This window comes from Vicugna pacos, chromosome 14, assembly GCF_048564905.1.
Source record: "Vicugna pacos chromosome 14, VicPac4, whole genome shotgun sequence".
NCBI lineage: Eukaryota > Metazoa > Chordata > Mammalia > Artiodactyla > Camelidae > Vicugna > Vicugna pacos.
The window spans coordinates 10,963,569-10,985,739 of record NC_133000.1 but is presented as its reverse complement, the minus strand read 5'-3'; the positions used below and the strand labels follow the sequence as shown (position 1 = coordinate 10,985,739).

The window sequence follows — 22,171 nt, the reverse complement described above, 5'->3', positions numbered from 1 at the left end:
ACAAACCTTCAATTTGTTAAAAAAAAAAACAATATCTGCAGAGCATAATAAAGTGAAGCTCAGTGAAATGAGGTACAGTTATTCTGCTATGAGTAGCTAATGCAAGATACTGCTTGGGTGTTTTGGAACAGGTATCTCAAACAAATGACTTTCCAGGCCTTCTGAAAGGAGCAATTATTCTTGCTTTCACATCAGAAATTATTTTCTTATGATACTGGGAACTTGCTCTAACACATTTTCTAGAACTGCACAAATCATTCCATGCAACTGATCTTCTCTCCTACCTACTTCCTACCATGCTGAGCTATTTTTATTGTAGAGTTGATGGGAAAAAAAATTCTTAGAACACAAACAGAATTTTAAGTCTTATACATGTATTATATTTCCTACTTAGTTCCACAGGGAAACACATCTCTTCAGCGTCAAATGCAGTTTTCCTTGATCTGAAAGCTTGTTCTTCTTGCTTTGTCCTCCAGCTCTCATGAAGTACCACATTTTAAACACCCTGCAGTGTTCTGAGGCTATCATGGGAGGAGCAGTCTTCGAGACCTTGGAAGGAAACACAATTGAGATAGGATGTGACGGGGAGAGCATAACTGTAAATGGAATCAAAATGGTGAACAAAAAAGATATTGTGACAAATAACGGTGTTATCCATTTGATTGACCAAGTCCTAATTCCTGATTCTGGTGAGCAGCAGCTTCATATTCTTCTACCTACTCGTTTACCAAGTATGATGCTTCAAGAGTAAGTGCATGGAAAATAAGCGTGCAGTATAAGGACCAACTTATGAAGCACAAACACAAACTAGTGAGCTGAGTACCAAACAGGTAGCTTATGCAGTCATGGGCAACCCACGTGTTGATCATTGGCTTTCTAGAGTTTCTAACACCTAATATTTATAAAGATTATCATGGTGCTAGAGTTTTTCTTGAAAACAGAAGGCAAGACATAACCAAATGGTTACTTTTGGATACATGAAAGAGCTATGGCAATCACAAGAGCAGAGAGACAAGAGGTGACCAATAGAGAAATGAAAACTGAAAAGCAAGAAGTCAGAAAGATGTCTTCCTTCTGAAATTCTTTGGTTATCAACCACCAAAAAGGAGAGCTGGCATTCTCTCATTAGGGAAAGGCAGGTTGTCTTATCACATAGTGAGTGCAGCCAATAACTTACGGAAAACGGCCAAGAATTGTTAGACTAATGTCATGATGACGGTAGTAACAATGATGACATTGTTGGCATGGTGATGGTTTATTTTACAGCCAAACAAGTTATTGAGCTGGCTGGAAATCAGCAGACCACTTTCACAGACCTTGTGGCCCAGTTAGGCTTGGCATCTGCTCTGAGGCCAGATGGAGAATACACTTTGCTGGCACCTGTGAACAATGCGTTTTCTGGTATGTACAGGACACTGTCACCCCTGCTCTTTCCTCCTCTACACACCTTTTCTCTTCACCATGATTGTTTGCATTAAGAACTAATCGAGGTTTTGAGAGGTGTTGATCAGTTTCTTAACTGGCTACATATACAACGTGTTAGCGCTATGTAGTCGCTATTAAAATGACCTTCATTTGAAGACATTTCCTTTCAATAGACAATAGCCTACAGGAAGTGAAAGTTTGTGATAAGGAGTCTTCAGTTATTCTGTGAATTGGATCATATTTCCAGCACACATAATGGGTATATTAACAGATCTTAAGAAAAATAAATTTGAGTGGTTTACTTAACACCAACATAATAATATTTAGGGACACTTAGGCGCATTGTGCAGCTCAGAATTTGAAAGTAAAGTACAAATAAATAAAAACAAAAGACTATGATACACTTTCATATTATGAGATGAACTGTTATTTCAAGTATTTTACCTAGCAGCTGCTACTCAAGGACTGTGTTTAGATTAATGGAATCTGCCACATTTTCCAGAAAAATGACTTGGCAAAGATGAATTTAAATTATTAGGCAAAATTTAGCAATTAAAAAATAAATATCATCTTTTTACATTTTTATGTTTTTTCCAAATACTAAATTATTTGTATTTAGAAATTTAGAAAATTTAGAAAATTATGATATAGAAAATTAATTAGAAAATTCAAATTCTGAGAAATGCTGTTTTTCTTTTTTGTACTAATAATATCCATCCATGTTGACATTAACCCACCTTTAAGAGGTTGTGTGCTTCAATTCCCTCTCCAATAATAAAAAAAAATTTACAGATGATATATCAGTAGTTATCATGTGACTAATGGACATCAAATTCTCAGAGAAAACCTTGGCCAACATTGGAGTTTAACTTTTGTCAATGACCACATTAAACCACGTGGTCCTCACAGAGATGAAACCCATTGTATGGACAGCTTGATACCATGTTAGTCATTTGGTGAAATGGCTCATGGAGTTTCTAACTGATGCATAGAATTCCTAGCCTTCAGCACTTAGTCAACTCATATATTATATTAATGTAGGACCAATAAGATCCGTAGTATTGGGGATTATCCATTTTCACGATTTTCTTTTATAGGAGAAACTTCAATGCTTTCTAAATAAAATAATACTTTTTCATAATCAATTTATCTATAGATGATACCCTGAGCATGGATCAGCGCCTTCTTAAATTGATTCTGCAGAATCACATTTTGAAAGTAAAAGTTGGCCTTAATGAGCTTTACAATGGACAAAAACTTGAGACCATTGGAGGCAAACTGCTCAGAGTCTTCGTGTATCGTACAGTAAGTGAATCAGAACAAGATAAAATACCCACGCTGGCCTAAATGTCAAATAACATGCCCCTGTCAAAGAATGTTCTTATAACAAATATTTCTCAGAATTTTATCAATGTGTTCTCAGTAGTAAATATTTATAGGAAGATCAGGGAACTGAGTAGCTTGTTTGAAAAGACTGAGGAAGTAATCAAAAAGTGCTATGTGTTAATAAATCTAGTAATTTGCAGTTGTTTCAATATAAATAAGTTTTTCTAAAGCATTATTTCAATTCCACAAATCACTAAAACTCCTTTAAAATAAGATTTTGCTTTATAGAGTACCATGCTTTACTGTGTACAAGGTAATTTTTATACTGGGTCAAATATTTAGGAGGATCTTTTACTGTAAGATCCCTGTTCAGCAACCAAATCTCTTTCAAGCGACTTTCAAGATACACTTTTATAGGCAAATAAGGGTTTTGAAGATGGTCCTAATGTACGTCATCTGAGGGAAAACTTCCATAACACATTGCTTACCAAAATTACAGTGCTACTAGCGGTGCTGTTCAGTTTCCTTCCCAGCAACACTTGCAGCTCCCGAGTTACAAAGAATTCACAGCAAGTCAAGCATCACCTAGAACTGAATACGACACACTGCACTGCTCACTGCCGTTCCACGAGGCCAAGACTCACATTTTAACTGATGCAGAAAATGGGCTTCATCCTAAATCACACATAAGCTTTGTGCAGTGGCAGTATCATAGCCAATGAGGTTTATGCCAGGTGTGATTATTGTTAATTGAAAACTAAATTATACACAGATAAATACTACATTTGTTCAAAAATGCTCTAACTTAATCAGTAATTTGACTTATAATTGATAGGGTCTTACAGTCAAGATAATATAGTAAATACCTGTGATGATCACAAAAGTCAATAAAGTCATGAAACTTCATGGTTAAAGAAGGTCCTAAAAAGTTAAAAGTGTTAAACTTCACCAAAGAGGGTCTGGAAGAATGATTAGAGCCTGGAGAGGAACGGCAGAAAATGTAGAAGTGGAATTCTATGGAATTTTTGTGATTTACTGACGAAACTACCTGCCACCCACGTAGGATGGCTTGACTAGTAGTGAAAAGCCTGGCTGAATAAGAAGGATGAGGTCAGATTGTACAAGACCTTCCAGACAGAAGAGAGAAACTGTTTGCTCTGGCATCAGAAGCCAGGGGACCTCTTAGAAGAGACCATCCAGAAATTTAATTATGTAGCTTCTTCCACAGAAGAAGTTTCAAGAAAGGAAATGGACCACTGTATCTTTCTTTTCTTTGCTAGGCTGTCTGTATTGAAAATTCATGCATGGTGAGAGGAAGCAAGCAAGGACGGAATGGTGCCATTCACATATTCCGAGAGATCATCAAACCGGCAGAGAAATCCCTCCATGAAAAATTAAAACAAGATAAACGCTTCAGGTAAGCATCCTAGTTTCACCTCCACAGAAGAGTGAGACCTGCCGGCATAGTTTTGTTTCACAGTGAATATTCCAAAATGCATCTAGTATTCAGTACTGCTGAGAACAGAATTTAGAATAAGAAGCCCATGTAAATATTTTCAAAATTAAAATATGTTCTTAACACTATTTTTCTTCCTAGTGCAGCATAACATGATTTGGCAAGTTAAAAATTTAATTGAAAAATTGAAAAATCTAATAGACTGAACTACTCCTTGCAAGTTCTTTATAATTATGTTTCTAAAAAATGCTATTTTGTATAACATTTAATTAAATATGCTTCTATTTTGTTATAAAGTGTGACTTCATCAAGTTTTATCAGATAAAAGAGCTTATGAAATTTAATAATCATATGTATATTTAAATTATTTCCCCATGATAAAACTTTAAAATAAATTGCATTTGAAACAGGAAACTGTATGAACAATTTTATCATGCTTCCAGATTCAGGGATTCTATTGTATCCCGTGCACGGTGGGTAGGTACATCTAGATTAAATCCAACAAAATAAACATGTGTCCTTCCTGCCTAGCATCTTCCTCAGCCTGCTTGAAGCTGCAGACTTGAAAGAGCTCCTCACACAACCTGGAGACTGGACTTTATTTGTGCCAACCAACGATGCCTTTAAGGGAATGACTAATGAGGAAAAGGAAATTCTGATGCGTGAGTAGACATGAACACCAGGCGTTTGCCCCTTGATTTCAGGATCTCATTTATTCCTCAAGCATTCTTGCCCAGATATCAGCCCCCTAAATGTCCCCTCTCTCATTTCATGACTAGCCTTGGTCTCCTTCAAGTCCACTTGGGATATGCAGAGAGCTACCCATAAATATTCTTAATTAACTGCCTACTGTCAGGTTGTAGGGTAGGTGTTCACTTATGTTATTTCTATTAAAGGCCACACAATTAGGTGACAGAGAAGCAAATAGTCACAATTTCCAAAATAATTTGATTTTTTTCTCCCAGTAAGCTGGATCATATTTTGATTGAACTGATTGAAGAGACTGCATGTTAGGACGTAGCACTGAGATCACTTTGAGAAAACAATGACATTATGAGAAATTACAGTATGGAACAAAATAAAGACAAAGAAATATTTTTCTCCTTAGTCCTCATAGTACCAAAATGTCAAAATACATGACATGCTATTAAATAAGTGTACATTTTTCTCCCTAGGGGACAAAAATGCTCTTCAAAATATCATCCTCTATCACCTGACACCAGGAGTTTTCATTGGAAAGGGATTCGAACCTGGTGTTACTAACATTCTAAAGACCACACAAGGAAGCAAGATCTATCTGAAAGGAGTAAGTTCTCTAGAACGACTCTATGAGAGTGTTCATCTGTCACTCAATTATCCTAGTGCTCGTATTTCATTATATTTCTCATTGATATTATCCCTTGTTTTAACAGGTGAATGATACACTTCTGGTAAATGAGTTGAAATCAAAAGAATCTGACATCATGACAACAAATGGTGTCATTCACGTTGTAGATAAACTCCTCTACCCAGCAGGTTGGTGATTATTGAACCCATCAATGGGCTAACTCTTTTTCAATAGAAAACTAGGTTTTTATTTTACCCATTCTTACCAATATTCATTTACTATTCCTTTTCATAGACACACCTGTTGGAAATGATCAGCTGCTGGAAATACTTAATAAACTGATCAAATACATCCAAATTAAGGTACAGATGTGAATGCATCTATTTCTAATGTGCTGAGAAGGTATTTCAGGTTTAACCTAAGAGACTAGAAATGTGCACACTAAGCAGATAGATGCACACTGGACTTGCCTCGCACTTTGTCGATGCACCGCTGGCATCATCTCTTCATGGTTTTATTCAAGAAATAGCTAATAAAAGCTACTTGGGGCCAAGAAGTGTGTTAAGTATTATGAGAAACATTATGTTGAATCAGATATGGCCCCTTTATTCAAAAAGTTTACAGTCCAGCAGGGAAGATAAGACATGTAGATAAAAAACTATAATCTTTCTATCATCAAATATTTTTGCTATAGAATATAAGGGAAAGATGAAGTATTTACATATAAGAAATTGCCATTAATCACAATAGTTAAAGACAAAGGAGTATTTTGGGATAAATATAGGGTTGAATATTGGTAAAGCTGAAATAACAGACAATATATGAAATATTATTTAATAAACTTAATTTGGGATTAGTTATTCTATAATTTTTAAAACTCTTGAGCAACAAATCCAATCATTTTATGCCATCTTGCCCAATAGCAGGGAATTGGAAGATGATTTATTGAAGACTTCATTTCTATTAAATGTAATGATAGCTTCACTACTTTTTTATTAAGAATTAAAAACCATGGTGCCATGATTTTGTTAATACAATGACTACATTTCATGTTACTAAATATAAATATTTATTTTCAGTTTGTTCGTGGTAGCACCTTCAAAGAAATCCCCATTACTGTCTACAGTAAGTACATAATGAATATTTGTCACATATATGTGTCAAGATATATAAAAAAGAAAACACAGTAATTTTCCTTGTATTTACAGAGATGAGTGATAATCTGGTATTTAGAATGCCAAACAATGGCAAATCAAATCTCATCCCATTTAGAACAGAGCTTGACCCCTCAGCCTTGTCTATACCCTTCAACTCTCATGAACCATTTCCCCATTTATCTGAAAAACAGGCATGATGAGATACGAGAACAGCAGTAAGTAAGATAGCTCACATGGCAAACAGGCAGGGGTAAAAAAGAAGACATACAAACATAGAAAGAGGGGAGATAGCTAAAAGGTGCTCCAAAGCTATCTGAAAATTCAGTTCTGTGGACACAGAAATAACAATGCTGAAAGATATATAGCTCACTCCACTCTCAAACCCTCAGCCGTCCAAGGGTAGGCTGTCAGAGAATTCTAATGTCTATGCGCTGGTGGGTCAAAAACTCTCTCCATCCAAAATTGGATGAAGGAACAAAACAAAACAAAAAATTGCCAGGTGATAAACCTAGAGTTTCTAGATGCCAAGGGTTTTTTTTATTCATGATTCTACCAGATTATCAAGATTAAACCTTTACTATTTAACAACGGTAAAGGGTCTTTCATTTACATACATGTAACGCATTTCTTTTTCAATGTGGCTTTTTCTTCCTTTGTCTTTTTTTCTCTCATTGCATCTTTCAACGCAGAAATTCTTTTCATTTTGTTTTGACTCTACAATTAAACACTCAAAACGTATCCATAGCTAAAGCATTGCTTCAATTCTCACGTTTGTCTTGGCTAGACATTATTCTATTTTATACCGTGAGCATCCTATTATTTAATTAAGAAAATTTTCCTTAAGATTTACACTAGATATGGACAAGAAGCAAAGGTGATGTCAAGGAGCAAAACAAAATGTCTGCTGCTCTTACTGATTTTCAATTATGTGATAATAACATAAGCTATCCTAGTGTCAGGCCAGCTCAGCACCATCTCAAAGATTTAGTTGAAAGAGTTATAATTCAATGTGGTATAAACTCCAGTATGGAAGTATATGACCTTGTTAAAGATCTCTCTTATAATACATTAGGGAACGCTTGTGGGCTCTATTCATCAGAAATGCTGTATCATCTTTCCCAACTAAGAATGTGCATCCGCACTACTTTATCCCTGATAGGTTCACCACTGTCCACGTATGTCAAAGCAATATTTTGCATACAAGGAGCCAAAAGATTATAATTTTCCTCTATTTAAATTGGATCCTCACTCACAAAGAATAAGCTACATTTTATGAAATTATGCAAGTCTAATAATCTCGTCTATCTACTCACAGCTCTTGAAACAGCCCTGAGATTTACATTCTGATGTTGAATATTTCTTTAACTCTTCTCTGAAGTGTATGCTGCTTTTTGGCAGCATAGTTCAAATAGAGGTAGACACTAATTAAACCAAAGATTCCATTTTTCTGTTCCTTATTGACTTGTCTATAAAATTTCTTTAATTTCCTATGTATTAATCATGTCCCCCAAATGCCATGCATTTTAAATTGTATGGGGGGAAAATGCTCTTTAGTGTATGTTGTCAAATAAAATCAGTATTTAATTCTCAGCCCGTGACCTGTCAAAACTATTCAAGTCTTCTGAAAGCAAGATTGGAACAAAGCTACAAACCAGCTAAACATTCTAAACTTCAAGTTCCTTAACATGAAGTGAAAATTTAAACTAAAAGTAATTAACAATCTGATAGTAGCAGCAGAGATCTCTGTGGATTTGACCCTCGTGGAATGGTTCCTCTGTGGCCAGGCCACCCCTGGAATCAATCACTGGATATACAGATTTGATATGTTTTAGAGATTCATACCTTGAGATCTCAAGATATAAAATCTGAAATAACTGAAACACAGTCACCATTAAGTCCTAGAGTCTAAATGATTTCAAAAAGCTGATGCAGCTAACATCTCAGAAACCTCAAGTGAGAATGGGACAGAAATCCAAACTGTGCTAACATCTTGCCTCTAGTGTTTCAACACTATCTGTTATGATTGCATAGATAGCTTTAGTGCATTATCTAAAAAAAAAAAATCCGTCCTTTATGGCTCTAATTAGAAATGATAAAAAGCCAGTAGCTCTGGGGTATGGTGTCAGGGGCACAAATCCTGTTGTCTATGTAACCAAAAGCCAACCAAATAGTAGGCTGCTATCTTAAATACATTTTGCATATAATTTTCTCAGTTGGGTGAATGACATTCCAAATACATACTTTTCAATATAAGAAATAATAATGATGACAAAGCTGAAAATTAAAGCCAGTTTAGCCTATAACTTAAGGACTGATCATATCATGTTTGTTGCGTAGAGCCCATGTCTGGCTGGCTGACATTCATTTTCACTTTTAAATATTCTGAACTATTTTTGTATTTTCCTTCCTATATCACTGCTATCAAATGCATGGGAAATATTTTGAGACTTTTTCTTTTAATGTATTCTACATGAGAAAGAATCCAATAATGCAATTTAAGATATTATGAATTGCATGACATTAATCATGTTTATTTGTCTTTGTTGCTATGCAGCCAATATTTTCAAGAAGTACAAAAGAAGGTAAAGAGCTTTAGTGGTGCAGTTCAGACTTATAGATTTCTAGGTTGAGTTCCTCACTTAGCAAGTATATACTTCACTGGAACAAATCTAAGTCACTGGACTTCAGAGTTCATCACCTGGACATGAGAAGATACTAGATGATGTACCATGAATACTGACTGCCTTAACATATTTCCACATCTGATACCTCAGTGCCCAACACGAACAAAAAAAAAAAACCAATTTTATTGAGGTTGTTTTTATGTAAACATCATTTATGTTCCACTTTCTATACTTTCAGCAACTAAAATTATAACCAAAGTTGTGGAACCAAAAATTAAAGTGATTGAAGGCAGTCTTCAGCCTATTATCAAAACGGAAGGTAAAAATCACTGTTATACATGGTGCTTTAAAAATCCATGTAATAGATTGATTTCTATGAATGTATCTACATTCTTTTTGAACTAACATGCTAAATATTTCTATACCACTGGCATGCTCATTTAACGGCAGAATGCGGAATGCAAATTATTTAGCAGAGTAGATGGTGCATTCCTAATACTTTCAGTACATTTGCTTGTATTTGATTTCATTTGAACTTAATTCGCCATTGCATTAGCACTAGTACCCAGATACCAAACAAATCAGTCCTGAGCTGTTTTTTTTTTTTCATACTGCACCTAGACTCCTGCAGAGAGTACACTTTTTATAGCTTTGTTTCCAGTCTCCCCACATAAATCTCTTTGGTACTGTTACAAGGTGTTCCAAACAGTGCAGACATTTTTCATTTAACAACCTAAGGAAGCACAGAAGCTGTACATTCAGGAAAGCTTTTAAAATTACATCCACACATGATAGATTTTTTAAATGAGACCGCCAGAAACAGAGGAAATAAGTAGTTGGTGCAGTAAAGCCAACCTTTGAATCCTTAATTCCATTCCTGAATGTATGTGTGTATATGTATCTATATATACATATAGATACAATACATTCTTATATATTCTTGGTTGGTATGGTTTTATTGTATCCACGCATCCATTCAAAAGCATCCATGATGGTTTCTTTGTTCTCTGCAATATGCCTGGTCACGTTCTCAATAATTGGCTGGTATCCACTCTCTTGACTCTTGGTTGCTATGAATTCTTTCACTACAAAATTATTTTGCTCATGGTGTTGCCACTTCCTCTCCAAATTTGTAAGCTGAGAATGCCTTGTTTTCTTGAAATTGAATTTTTAGTGTCTCATATATTATGTTTAGTTTCTGAATTACTTTTAAAGACGTTTCTGGGGCATTGATAATAATAATTACCATATCAAATCATCAACCAAAAATATATTCTTATGTGTATACATATGTAGTACATTAAATAGGAATATATAATTATCTCCTGCTGTTTTAGACTAGAACATTAAATCAAGCCACTTTTCTTTCTACCCCTACTCTCTAGGTTGGTCAACTCCAACATTTCTGACATCTTCATTTCACATATTTTAATTCATTCCAAAGGATCAGACTTTAAAAATTTTTTATTTCCATGTCTAAGCATCTTAATGTGGTGACTGGCCACAGAGAAAAGACCAGGTTATCTTCTTTATTCTGTTAGAAGAGTGGAAACAGTTTTGCAAAAAAGGAATAGATTATATCTTCAATTGAATCTCAAGAAAACTATTATTGTAATTATCTTCAATTTTGGTATTTCTTCTCATTTTATGCATTGAGATGGCAACTTCTTGATGAATACTTTTGTCTATTGCTAAATGTGAGCCATCACTTTAAACAGTAGACACTGGAAATGCATATGTAAAAGCTTAATTCTTAGCTAATTAGTTATCTCTACTTTTATACATTTTTGAGATTTAAAATTGAGGTATTCTTTGAAATCTGTGGCTTTTTTAAAATCACAGAAATTTTTGTTGAGAAAATGTTTCTTAATAATTTTAAAGGAAAATGATAAAGTGATCCTTGGTAATACATTTGATTTTAAAATTGTTCTCATTTTTTAAAATTAGATTCTTTAAAAATTTGAATAATCACTTTTACACAGCTTCCATAGTAGAAATCATTCACATGTACTGTTCTTATTTTCAAAGATTCTTCTCTCTTTTTTTTTTTTCCCCAAGCTTCTTCATTCAACCCATTTATCTTCCCAGTCTTTGTCAGCAGGATTCTATTGTGTTAACCTTTCTCTAATTAGGAACACAATGAAGCATCAAGCTACTTGGCTTCTTCCTATGAAGGGAAATAGGATGAAAAATGGGGTCGTGTCACTTACGCATTAATAACTCTTCTGTTAAAAATTTCAGAAGTTTAACTTTGTGTAACATAATGAAGGAGACAAATACTCACCTTGACAGCTATTTACAATTGTCCAGCTCTGAGATTGCTATCAGCAGCTCCTTTTCACTGTTCAAACATTTGCTGATTCATTGATGACTCCTGAATTCTTACTCAAGACATTAGACTCCAAGACACAATTTTTAAGATGTTTCTTATAAAGAGTACTTAACCAAACTTTAGAGCTAGGAATAAATCAACTAAAATTCAATTCAACAAATACTTATGGGGCCCCATAAGGTGCTAGGTACTCTTCTGGTGCCTGCCAGGAGTAAATACCAAAAAACAAACAAACAAACAAAAAACATTTGTAGTACATCCTGCTTTCGTAGAACTTAAGGACAGATGATGTTTCTGAAATTCCAGTTTAAGCTCTTCCAAAGAAATGTCTGTTGGGATATTTTATTAACTCATTTCCTGTTTTTAAACTCCTTAGGTGTTCTTTCCTTTTGAAATTTCCACACCTTAAAAACCTGGCCTTATTTGATAGGCAATGTCCCTTGGCCCCATAAATCAAATATTATGGTGTGAAATACTTATTGTTTGAAAGAACTGTACTCTTGTTTTCATTATTTTAGATTGTCCTAGACTATTTAATTCTGGGTAATGGTGTACATTGACAATTTCTGAACAAGCAAATAAATCTCAAAGATAAGCAAATATAGTTACATTCAACTGTTCATACTGTTACAGTATGAGTTAAATGTACTGAACTTTATTTTTTCTCTTATCTAAGAAATAGTCTTGATTAACTAATATAGTAATCAGCTTTCTAACATTCAAAATGGTTTTCTCTGGGAGCAAAATCATTTTGCAAGTCAAATGCAACACTTGTTTAACTTTTGCATTTGAAGGACTGTTTAATTATTAATTAGTAAATTTTGCATCATTCGCATGCAGAAGGGAAGTACTCAAGTCCATTTTTCCCTAAAAACTCATATTTTAAAGGTAAGCATAAAGTTGGGCTTTTTTTTTAATGTTGTCTTATGCCCAGTAGATTAAAAAATGTAGATACTGAGCGACTAAAAATTAAATTAAAAAATTAATAAGAGAGTAATAGACAATATCAGTTTGGTAAAGTAAGACCTACACTAGTTATTAAAGCAACTCTAATTTGTACATCAGCATGATTCGCAGAGTATAGCCCCATATAATACTTTGTGTGATCATACTTCACAAATACGAATACATGGATAAACATCCATTTAAACGCTAGAGCAGATGAAAGTTATTTTAGTAGCACACCGATGGACTGAGTGATTTGTTCTTATAAATACTGCGTATTTGAAGACAATGGGAACTATTTAAAACCAATTTCATGAAGCCTGAAACCACTGTGACATTTGAGCAACACCAAATGTTGAAAACAGTTTCCTGTTCTGGTAAATTTGAAGGACTGCATTAACATGATGATTTGTCTCCTAAAATGATGCCTCAGGACCCACAATAACAAAGGTCAAAATTGAAGGTGAACCTGAAATCAGACTGATTAAAGAAGGTGAAACAGTAACTGAAGTGATCCACGGAGGTGCGTCACCCGTGTTTCCTGGAGCCTGGCTAGGGTCACTGGGAACGTTTTGAAACAGTGTTGGTTTGAATATGTTGAATACCTGATGTTTTTTTCTCTTGACTTTCGTTTTATATAAGTTGTAGGAAAACTTTTCTCAGTTATAGATTCTTATTAGCAGTCAATTCAAACACAGTTTACCTTTTAAGGGACCCAGTTGGAATTAATTTAACCATTAAGACAATAAAACTGTCATTACTCAGCGTATGCAAGTCATGGTTATGGAAAATAATGAAAATAATAACCTAACTTAAAAGGAAAAAAATGACTATTCTGTAAGACTAACTAATAAGCCACTGTTAGAACTTATCACATGGTTCCCATTCTCATGATGTGCAATTCTCTGGATTCTCCCTAAACACTCATTCCACAGTCAGGAAGCAAGTATGACATGAAGGGTTGGCTTATCAGTTGGCCCTCTCCCTTACCCAAGATGCAGCATATAACTATTACCTCTGTTGCCTGAATTTATTTAAGATATGTCCCCAGAATGATTATGACTGAATTCTAGATGGTATTGCTTTGAGAAATACATTTAATCATTAAAATGTCTAGCTTATGATAGTTTAGACACCATTGTGGGTAAGTCAAACGCATTTTTCTTCCCCTATTTCAGAGCCAATTATTAAAAAATACACCAAAATCATTGATGGAGTGCCTGTGGAAATAACTGAAAAAGAGACAAGGGAAGAACGAATTATTACAGGTAATCTTTAATTGCCTGGATTATAAAGAGCAAACCATATTTAATCCTAAAATGCCTCTAAGAATCATTAGAGAAACTAAGTCATTTTCATGGGGATTACTGAAGTAACTTCATTCTTTTTTGGCAGAAGACATACTAATACTAAGTATGTAACTTGTGTTTTTTTCTGAATTGGAAAGTTTTTGGACAGATCTATCAGCATATGTTTTTATTATGAATATGCAAACGTATTATATAATGCAGTATCTTCAGTTTGCTATTTATTAATGAGTTACTAAATCCTAGAAGAAAAACCACTCTCCCCTTCATTTTCCAATAATCTTAAGGTCTACACATCTACACACCAAAATATACACAAGTTTGTATAAAACAATTAATAATTTCAGTAAACCTCTTGTCAGTCTCCCACTAATCAATTAGCCTAAAATTCTGAATTCAGCTATTTTCGAAGTACTTGTTTAAACAAGCAGTCAGCAACTTTGGCCTGTGCCACCTGCTTATGTAAATAAAGTTTTATTGGTACGCAGTGTGACCATTCATGTGTATGATGTCTATGGCTATTTGCGTAGGACAAGGACAAAGCTGACTAGCGGTAACGCAGACCATGTGACCCATAAAGTCCAAAATCCTTACTATCTGGCCCTTCCAGAGAAAGTTTGCCTACTCTTGTTTTAAAAATTGTCTTTCCTTTAGGTCCTGAAATAAAATACACTAGGATTTCAACTAGTGGTGGAGAAACAGAAGAAACACTGAAGAAATTGTTGCAAGAAGGTCAGTATGTCTAGAAAAATAAGAATGTGACTTGACTTAAGCTACCTTTATCAAAGTCCAGAATAATCTTTGAGGACTTTAACATTTTCCACTCTAAATCATTCCTTTGCTCAAGTTCCATACCAACCAAAGAAAGAAGCCCAAAGACTGGGAATGAAGCTCAGAGGACAGTCATATTGATTGTTTTGGTTGTTATAGTTGCTAATATTGTTCAACGCTTTGTAAGAAAATTGGTTTATCAAAAAATAGCACTAAAAAGCAAGAAAGAACCAAGTGTTGGTCTGGAATTCATTGTTGGGCAGATACCATTATATATCACATCAAGTCTCCAGCCTATTTATTACATAAACCAATTTCTGCTATAAACATGTATCCTCTCAGAGGTCACCAAGGTCACCAAATTCATTGAAGGTGGCGATGGTCATTTATTTGAAGATGAAGAAATTAAAAGACTGCTTCAGGGAGGTTAGTAAAAGAGAAACAACTAACCCACTTAACAGGTTCTGATAACTGAGTTCTTCAGCTTTTTAAAGACTGAGCATTCCGGTATTTCTTTTAATTAGGTTAAAAAAGACAATGTCATGTGCTGTCTTAACAGACTGATTGGATCAATGGTAGTGAAAGTTGTGAAGAAATGATTAGTAGTTTAAACAGTCTTTAAAAAGTTCCTTGGGGAGCAATGAATATGTTTTTGCTTTGATACAGATAATTGTAAGGATGTTTTAAGTATGTGAAAGGGAAATATTTTTAAAATTGGTAGATGTTTAAAGAAGCAAATTGACATACTTCTTATATTTAAAAAATGTATTCACTGCTCCTACAATAATAATATAAGGCATGTTTATAAATCTTTTAAGTGTGTAGATGTAGCCAAAAAATTGCATTTAGTAATTTTCTTTTCCAAAACTACATGTTTGGGAATGGGTATCTGTTTCTTCTAACAGTTTGAGTGATAATCTATACTGGAGCTGTAAATTATTTTGCATATAAAATTAATCTTAATCTTTAAAATATGGAATGTTCTCTGTCTATGGCATTAAAAGGACCTACTTCTAAAAGGAAAGAAGAAAGAAAAAAAGAATTCAAAACCTTACCAAAACTCTCATTGGTAATAATTCAAAGACATAGCAAATGTTAATAAAGTATAATTTGAGTAATTGGCATTTGAATAAATTAATTTCTAGTTCATTACTTTAACGAGTTCTCAGATGACAAGTTGTTTTAGAGAAACAAGTCTTTACATTGTTTAGAAAACTCAAATTTGCTCCTTGAAATATACTGTGAATTGAGAAACACAACTGAAGATTTTGGTATTTATACAAAGTACGGCCCTGATGGCTTTTCTGCTTAAAAATTTTAAAAATTGTAGTACTATGTCCAAGAAGTTGTAAATTCTTTTGAGACTGTATATATTTTTGGCAATTATTATTTCCTTATTCTTTATTTTAATATAGGTAGAATTTGTTATATAGTGTTGAGACTATTGAGTGATAGTAAAAATAAATAATTTTTATTCAACCAATGATTGAATTTCCCCTCAACAGAAAAAAAAAAAATGTGTGTGGAAAATACAAGATTTCCTTTCAGACTGCAGGGAGCAGGTAACATACCCAAAGCCTCAGCAGAACCAGTTTCCCGTATGGTCTAACGCAGAATTTACTCACTTACCCCTAAATGCTTAACTCTCTACTGAAAAACGGTAGGGATTTGAGGCAAGAGGTGAAGACATTATGAAAATTAAGTTGAATTCTTTTTTTTTAAGTCCTTGCCATAGTAAGCAGCTTTGTAGAATGACAGTGCTTTTTAGAGAATGAGCCAAGTTAGTGGCTGCACCTGTATATATTGCTTTGATTTATTTAGGCTTGAACTTCAGGTAAGTATGTTTTCCACCCCTTCAATAAGCTTCTGTTAACAAGTCTATTATAAACAATGAACTAAGTACTGAAGAATAACTTCAGCCAAGAGACAATACCTGCTACAAGTTAAGAAGAAGGTATTCTATCTTTAGTTAATGGAATCCTTCTTTAACTCTGCTTTGTCTTCATCCTAGAGGTTGATTCCATGAGTTCCCAGTATTTGATTTCTGTACATATTTGTAAAGCATCAGTTTCCACAATACCACATCATAAATTTTTATCAAAACATTTCCAAGTTTTTTTTCTCATAAGAAAGACAATATAAGTGTATAGGTGCTAATATCTGAACATTAATTGGACATTTTAGGTTTTTTTCCAGCTCTGTAAAACCATTGGGTCAACACTGAGTTACAGGTGTCCTCTTGTCTAGATCCTAAGAGACACCAATTTACAAAGAAGCTGGTATGAATAAAGATTATGTCACGCAAGATTGGCTTTTTTTTCTTCCAGAGTATAGATAACTGATTTGTATCTAAACTACAGTCTTCATCTCAAAGCTTGGAGTTTTCTGTCTGCACTGCTCACGCTGTGGGACACATAGTGCATTTTGATGAACTGAATGTATGCCTTGATCATTAATGTCAAGACTCAGCATGGCTAAGTGATCCTTTCAGTACCAATACTGTCATTTGTCATTGAAATACTTCAGAGCCCTTAACTAAAAAATATTTCACAAAACGTGTTGTTTTTCACGCTTTTCTTAGGTAGAACGACATTTACTGAAACTATTAAAGTAATTAAGGGACAATAGCAGGCTATGGAGAAAGGAACAACAAGAAAAGGTTATTTGGGAAGGTTTTGATAAATGTTCCAGTATAACATGTAAAGATTTATGGCCTCTGTAGAGAACAGAGGATCCGGTTGTAGGTCTGACTTCCAATGTGGGCTCCAACCTGAACCAACTTAGGTAAATTGATTCTTTCTGCTTTGCGTTCTTCATCTGAAAAGTGAGGATAAATAACGTTACCTACATATAAACGAATATATGAAAAGCGCCTGGAATCATGCTCAGCACATATAAACTCTCAGTAACACTATCAGTATTATAGTCAGTTAACATTAACACGGTCAGCAAAGTAATACTGTACACGTGACTTAAAATTTCCAAAATCAGAGCCACATAAAAATGCAAAAATCTTGCAAACAACTGGGAGAATGGAAACGTGCAGTGGAGAGGAGTGTTTTTGTGGGATCATTCAGATGTTTTATCTTGCCACATTTTTCTTCTCTAAACATGACCTAACATATGTGCCATCATTTTGAGATGGCAGAGAGCCACCGAGAGCAAATCTGGTTTTCTGTTCTTTAATTGGGCTTTTCTTCTAAAGATGTTTGTTCACCTCAGTAAACACTTCTTATTTTGATGTTATCACAGCCAGATAGTAATTAATTAATGAGTTAGTTAATTGGATGCCCTTAATTGGATGCTACCAAATTTATACAAGAAAACCTGGGTTTAAGTGCTTGTTTTGAAAAATAATGTTGTAAATACTTCTATGATCTTCTTTTAAATTGTATAATAAGTGGCTTTTGGAATTTACTAAGTCCATTACAAACAACGCTTTTATTCACTAATTAAAGAGTGCATCCATCTTTTCTTGACAATATTTGATAAGCCATTTTTGTGACCAAATAAACCTGAGGTTAAGGAAAATATATCAATTGGTACATATTCTGTAATTCAGACTTTTCTATCTCACGTAAACTTTTTTTTCCCCACTATCCAACCTAATGAGGTTTTCTACAGTTCTGTATTTTATTTTGGTATTAATGTGATGTGACAGGTTATGCATCTTATATTCTAGGGGAGGGGGAAGGTATACTGGAAATGTGCTCAGTAGACAGAAACAGAATTCTTCAAAAAATGCTTAATGTTTCTTTCTTCTTCTTTTTTTAATCTTGATATTTATTAGACAGCCAAAATACTGTTGGTGATAGATTCATGTCTTACTTTTTTTATGGGGTTTCAGAGAATTGAATATATATATAATAGAACATTTTGACTTCCTTATTGAGTATAGATAATGTATAAAAATCAAGATGTCAAAATTTGGAAAAAAATTAAGAAAGATAAGCAGAGAAATGAGATCACTGTAGGAACTACATGTATTTTTTTATCTCAAACATCCAACAACAGAGTGAAAATGTGAATACAGGTTAACTAAGTGGTCTTGTCGATGAGTTAAAAGAAAAATGAGGATTGGGAAATATTTTGCGACTGTAACAACAAAAAACTGCATTGTTATGAAACACCTGAAATTCCAAAATATGAAAGCTTTTACTATTTTTAACTACTTAATTTTTAAATGGTCTTGTAGGATTGGAATTAAATTTGGGAGTCTGTTAACTTTTACTTCCTCAATTGCTTATTGGTATATTTCTAACGTTATTAGGCCAATGCTATTTTGTTGTCATCATGTATTGTAAGGTGATCATGAATTAATTTACAATGAGAATTTTACAGAGGCAGAAGCCTGACACATCACAAGCAGGAATGACTGGAAAAAAATGAGTGGATATCTCTGGGACGATACTTCTGCTAAACTTTACAGAATGTTAGACATCCCTTCATCATAAAGTGATGCTTTTTATAAAAAGGGTGAAAAAGTCATGTAAGTCACTTACTTCATGTGAAACCTGAACATCATATAGGGCTCCACATGCCATAATGAAACAATATGTTTTGCAAAGAGTGAACATTCATACATGGAAAAGAAACGTCTGTTTGTTGCCAGTGCAAAAGTCTCACTGCTCCAAAAGAAAATTCACATGTTTATGTGATGTTTATTTAAAAGTTTATACTTTTCTGCTTGACTGTGGTCTCCTGTCTCATGTCAGCCATAATTTCAAAGTATTTCTAACTACAGCTATTTAATTTCAGACACACCTGTGAGGAAGATACAAGCCAACAGAAGAGGTCAAGGTAAATATACTGACTATGGTAATTTGCATATACGATACACCTTTTGCTACATTAAGACAAACCAAAGAAAAGGAGAGTGTTTTGATATATTTTACCTTGAGCAAAGTATTTTGATGATGTGAGTCAGAAAACAAATTACTCATGTTATTCCCTATTAGTAGAAAAAAGAGTAACAAATGTTAAAGGAAAGGCAATTATACTCATGTAAACTGCTAGACATTTTGAACCACTGAGGGAGGCTCAAGTAGAGTTAATTTGAAAAGAAATTCTTGAATACCAGAGCCAAGTAAAAATAGGTTGTAGATGGACATGAACTCTCTGCAAATATTTAAGATCAGGTCACAGTTTGAGACATAAATAAATTCATAGCTCTATGTATACATACAGAAAATGGTTACTACAACTATGCACAGAATTTTGAAAAATGCGTTAGGTTATATAGATGGCATATATCTTGCATGAACTATTATTTTCTTTATAACTCCATTCTTGTATATTTTGTAGTCTTCCACTTAGGTTACTTTACATTCTGATACATTCAAAAATCAAAGATTTCCCTTGTGGAACTTAGAATAAGTTACATGTTTGGAATTTCTAAGATAATGATATACTAATAGACAAAAGAAGTCACAAGGCTTATAAATGCATTATAGGCATGGCTGAGTTTAACCCAGTTCAATGTAGACATTTGAAACTAAAAGTTCAATTGTACAAATATGTTTTAACTGAAGGATTTATCAGGAATTTCTTTGAAACATACAGATCCATCCAAATTTTCTAAAGAACTAAAATTATCACTTCAAATTATTTTTATATACCTTTGGTCAAAAGATACTTGACCAAACATTATCATAAACAGAAGATATTATTAAAAACATAATCTAACATTTATTAGAACAAGAAATGATGGTCTTTTATAGATTTAGTTATGTACAGAGTATCATATTCTTAAACATTAAAGTTTCATCACATGTACAATCTATGTGTTCTCCCTTCTTCCTCATCAGGATCTCGGAGACGATTAAGGGAAGATCATCCTCAGTGAAAACCCAGAAACCAGATGACAAAGTTTATGCAACCCTAAAATCAATAACCTGATCTTAAAGGAAAAATATGAGAGCCACTTTGACCTGAAGAAACGAACCGCCAACACAAAAAAGCAATCACTGAACAATTCTGAATGCAAATACAGCATTTTTTTTTTCTGAATGAAAAACATGAGGGAAATTGTGGGTTTAGCCTCCTGTGGGTTAGGGGAGCCTAACACCTTACAGGCTTGTACATCCTGACATTACAATTTCTGGCTAACTTTGGAATCCATCAGAGGAAATCCTTGTCACTGGATTCATTACAATTCAAATCACAGAGTGATGAGCTGTTATCCCACTGAGAAGATGGAGCCTTGAATTTATATAATGGATAGATAAAATGCATGCAAGGAGTTACCGGTCCATGGGAAATGGATAAATAAAAGCGGATGCTCAGCATTAAAAAATAATAACAAAAACAAAACTTTACATCAAAACGCTTTGCAATTTTTAATACAATGTGGGTTTACCAGTAAATTATGCTATTTCTACAACTCATTTTTTACTCTTGAAATGTTTGCCTTATGCTTCTTGCAATACATATTTTTATCTCAAACATTTCAATAAATCCATTTTTCAGGTATAAAGAGAATTACTTCAAATTGGGTTATTCAGAAAACTCAAGATTTAAGTTAATAAGAGGTTTGGACTTGTCAACAGGACTTTATATCTGTCTTTTTTTAAACAAATACTCATTAAAGGAAATTGAATGAATCTAGTGTGTTTTGAATTTTTAAAACTATATGCTATATAAAGAATTATTATACAATGAAGCAATAATTAAACATCAGCTGAGTATATAACATAACCCTGAAACTGTGCTAAATTGTGAGGGTTCAAAAGATGAATCAGACAACTACTACCTTCAAAGTGTAAAGAGACAAATCACCAATAATCCGCAGTGTACCACGGGCTGTAACAGAGGAATAAACAGCACTACACAAGCACAAATACACCAATTAAATATTCCTAGGCTTGTGCTAGCATAGAAGGAGCCACAGAGATGCCCTTAACTAAGCCTTGAAGAGTCTACTGCATGGCAAAGGAGGGGAAGAAAAATATTTGCTTGCTGAGAATGAGAAGGCGATCAGTTTGATTACTCAGATCTCAACAAGCATCATCCTTAGATTGGACTAGTTGAGATAAGAGCAAACAGAGAAGAGAATCCATACTGCTGAGAAACCGAGTGGTGACAGTGTAATACACTGTACCGTGCAGTGGAAGCTGGTCACTGACACTGTTTAAGACCGAGGAAGAGCAAACTGAAGATGCCAGTCTTGACCACAGGTGTCCAGCTTGCATCGGAGGCTCAGTCTAGAGTAACACTAAGGACCTGATAAGATTTGGGGTAGCTGAAAAGCACTGGTTCTCTGAGGAGCAACTGGGGTAAGGAAGTGAGATGTAAAGTTCTGACAGTGCCCCTGACGGAGGAAGTGCTGGATAGCCTGGGTTTTCCAGAACGCTTCCTAGTCTGGGTCGGGACTGAGATCTATGTCTAGCATTTAGAGCCCCTGCCAGGAAACAAAACATCCTACCAACTCAGTACTCATGTAGAGAATCTTCAGACTTCAGTCTCCACTGGACAAAGTGTGGCCATGACTTACCCAGAATGA

General features: G+C 34.2%; 1 protein-coding gene and 1 pseudogene across 6 annotated transcripts in view; both read left to right on the top strand.

Annotated features, from left to right (window-relative positions):
• Positions 1 to 21,272, top strand: part of POSTN (periostin) — a 33,884-nt gene extending 12,612 nt beyond the window's left edge. The window contains exons 8-23 of one of the 6 annotated variants that reach the window (XM_006210113.4): positions 477 to 689; positions 1,267 to 1,401; positions 2,582 to 2,730; positions 4,032 to 4,168; positions 4,739 to 4,869; positions 5,383 to 5,513; positions 5,620 to 5,722; positions 5,829 to 5,896; positions 6,614 to 6,659; positions 9,554 to 9,634; positions 13,026 to 13,115; positions 13,771 to 13,860; positions 14,554 to 14,631; positions 15,013 to 15,096; positions 19,429 to 19,470; positions 20,478 to 21,272. In XM_006210113.4, the coding sequence (XP_006210175.1) occupies positions 477 to 689; positions 1,267 to 1,401; positions 2,582 to 2,730; positions 4,032 to 4,168; positions 4,739 to 4,869; positions 5,383 to 5,513; positions 5,620 to 5,722; positions 5,829 to 5,896; positions 6,614 to 6,659; positions 9,554 to 9,634; positions 13,026 to 13,115; positions 13,771 to 13,860; positions 14,554 to 14,631; positions 15,013 to 15,096; positions 19,429 to 19,470; positions 20,478 to 20,515 (1,616 nt within the window). In that variant the 3' untranslated portion in view covers positions 20,516 to 21,272. The remainder of the gene's footprint in view (positions 1 to 476; positions 690 to 1,266; positions 1,402 to 2,581; positions 2,731 to 4,031; positions 4,169 to 4,738; positions 4,870 to 5,382; positions 5,514 to 5,619; positions 5,723 to 5,828; positions 5,897 to 6,613; positions 6,660 to 9,553; positions 9,635 to 13,025; positions 13,116 to 13,770; positions 13,861 to 14,553; positions 14,632 to 15,012; positions 15,097 to 19,428; positions 19,471 to 20,477) is intronic. The other 5 variants (XM_006210114.4, XM_015244299.3, XM_006210115.4 and 2 more) reach the window with 5 other exon arrangements.
• Positions 3,441 to 3,572, top strand: LOC116283390 (U4 spliceosomal RNA; annotated as a pseudogene).
• Positions 21,273 to 22,171: the final 899 nt, after the last annotated feature.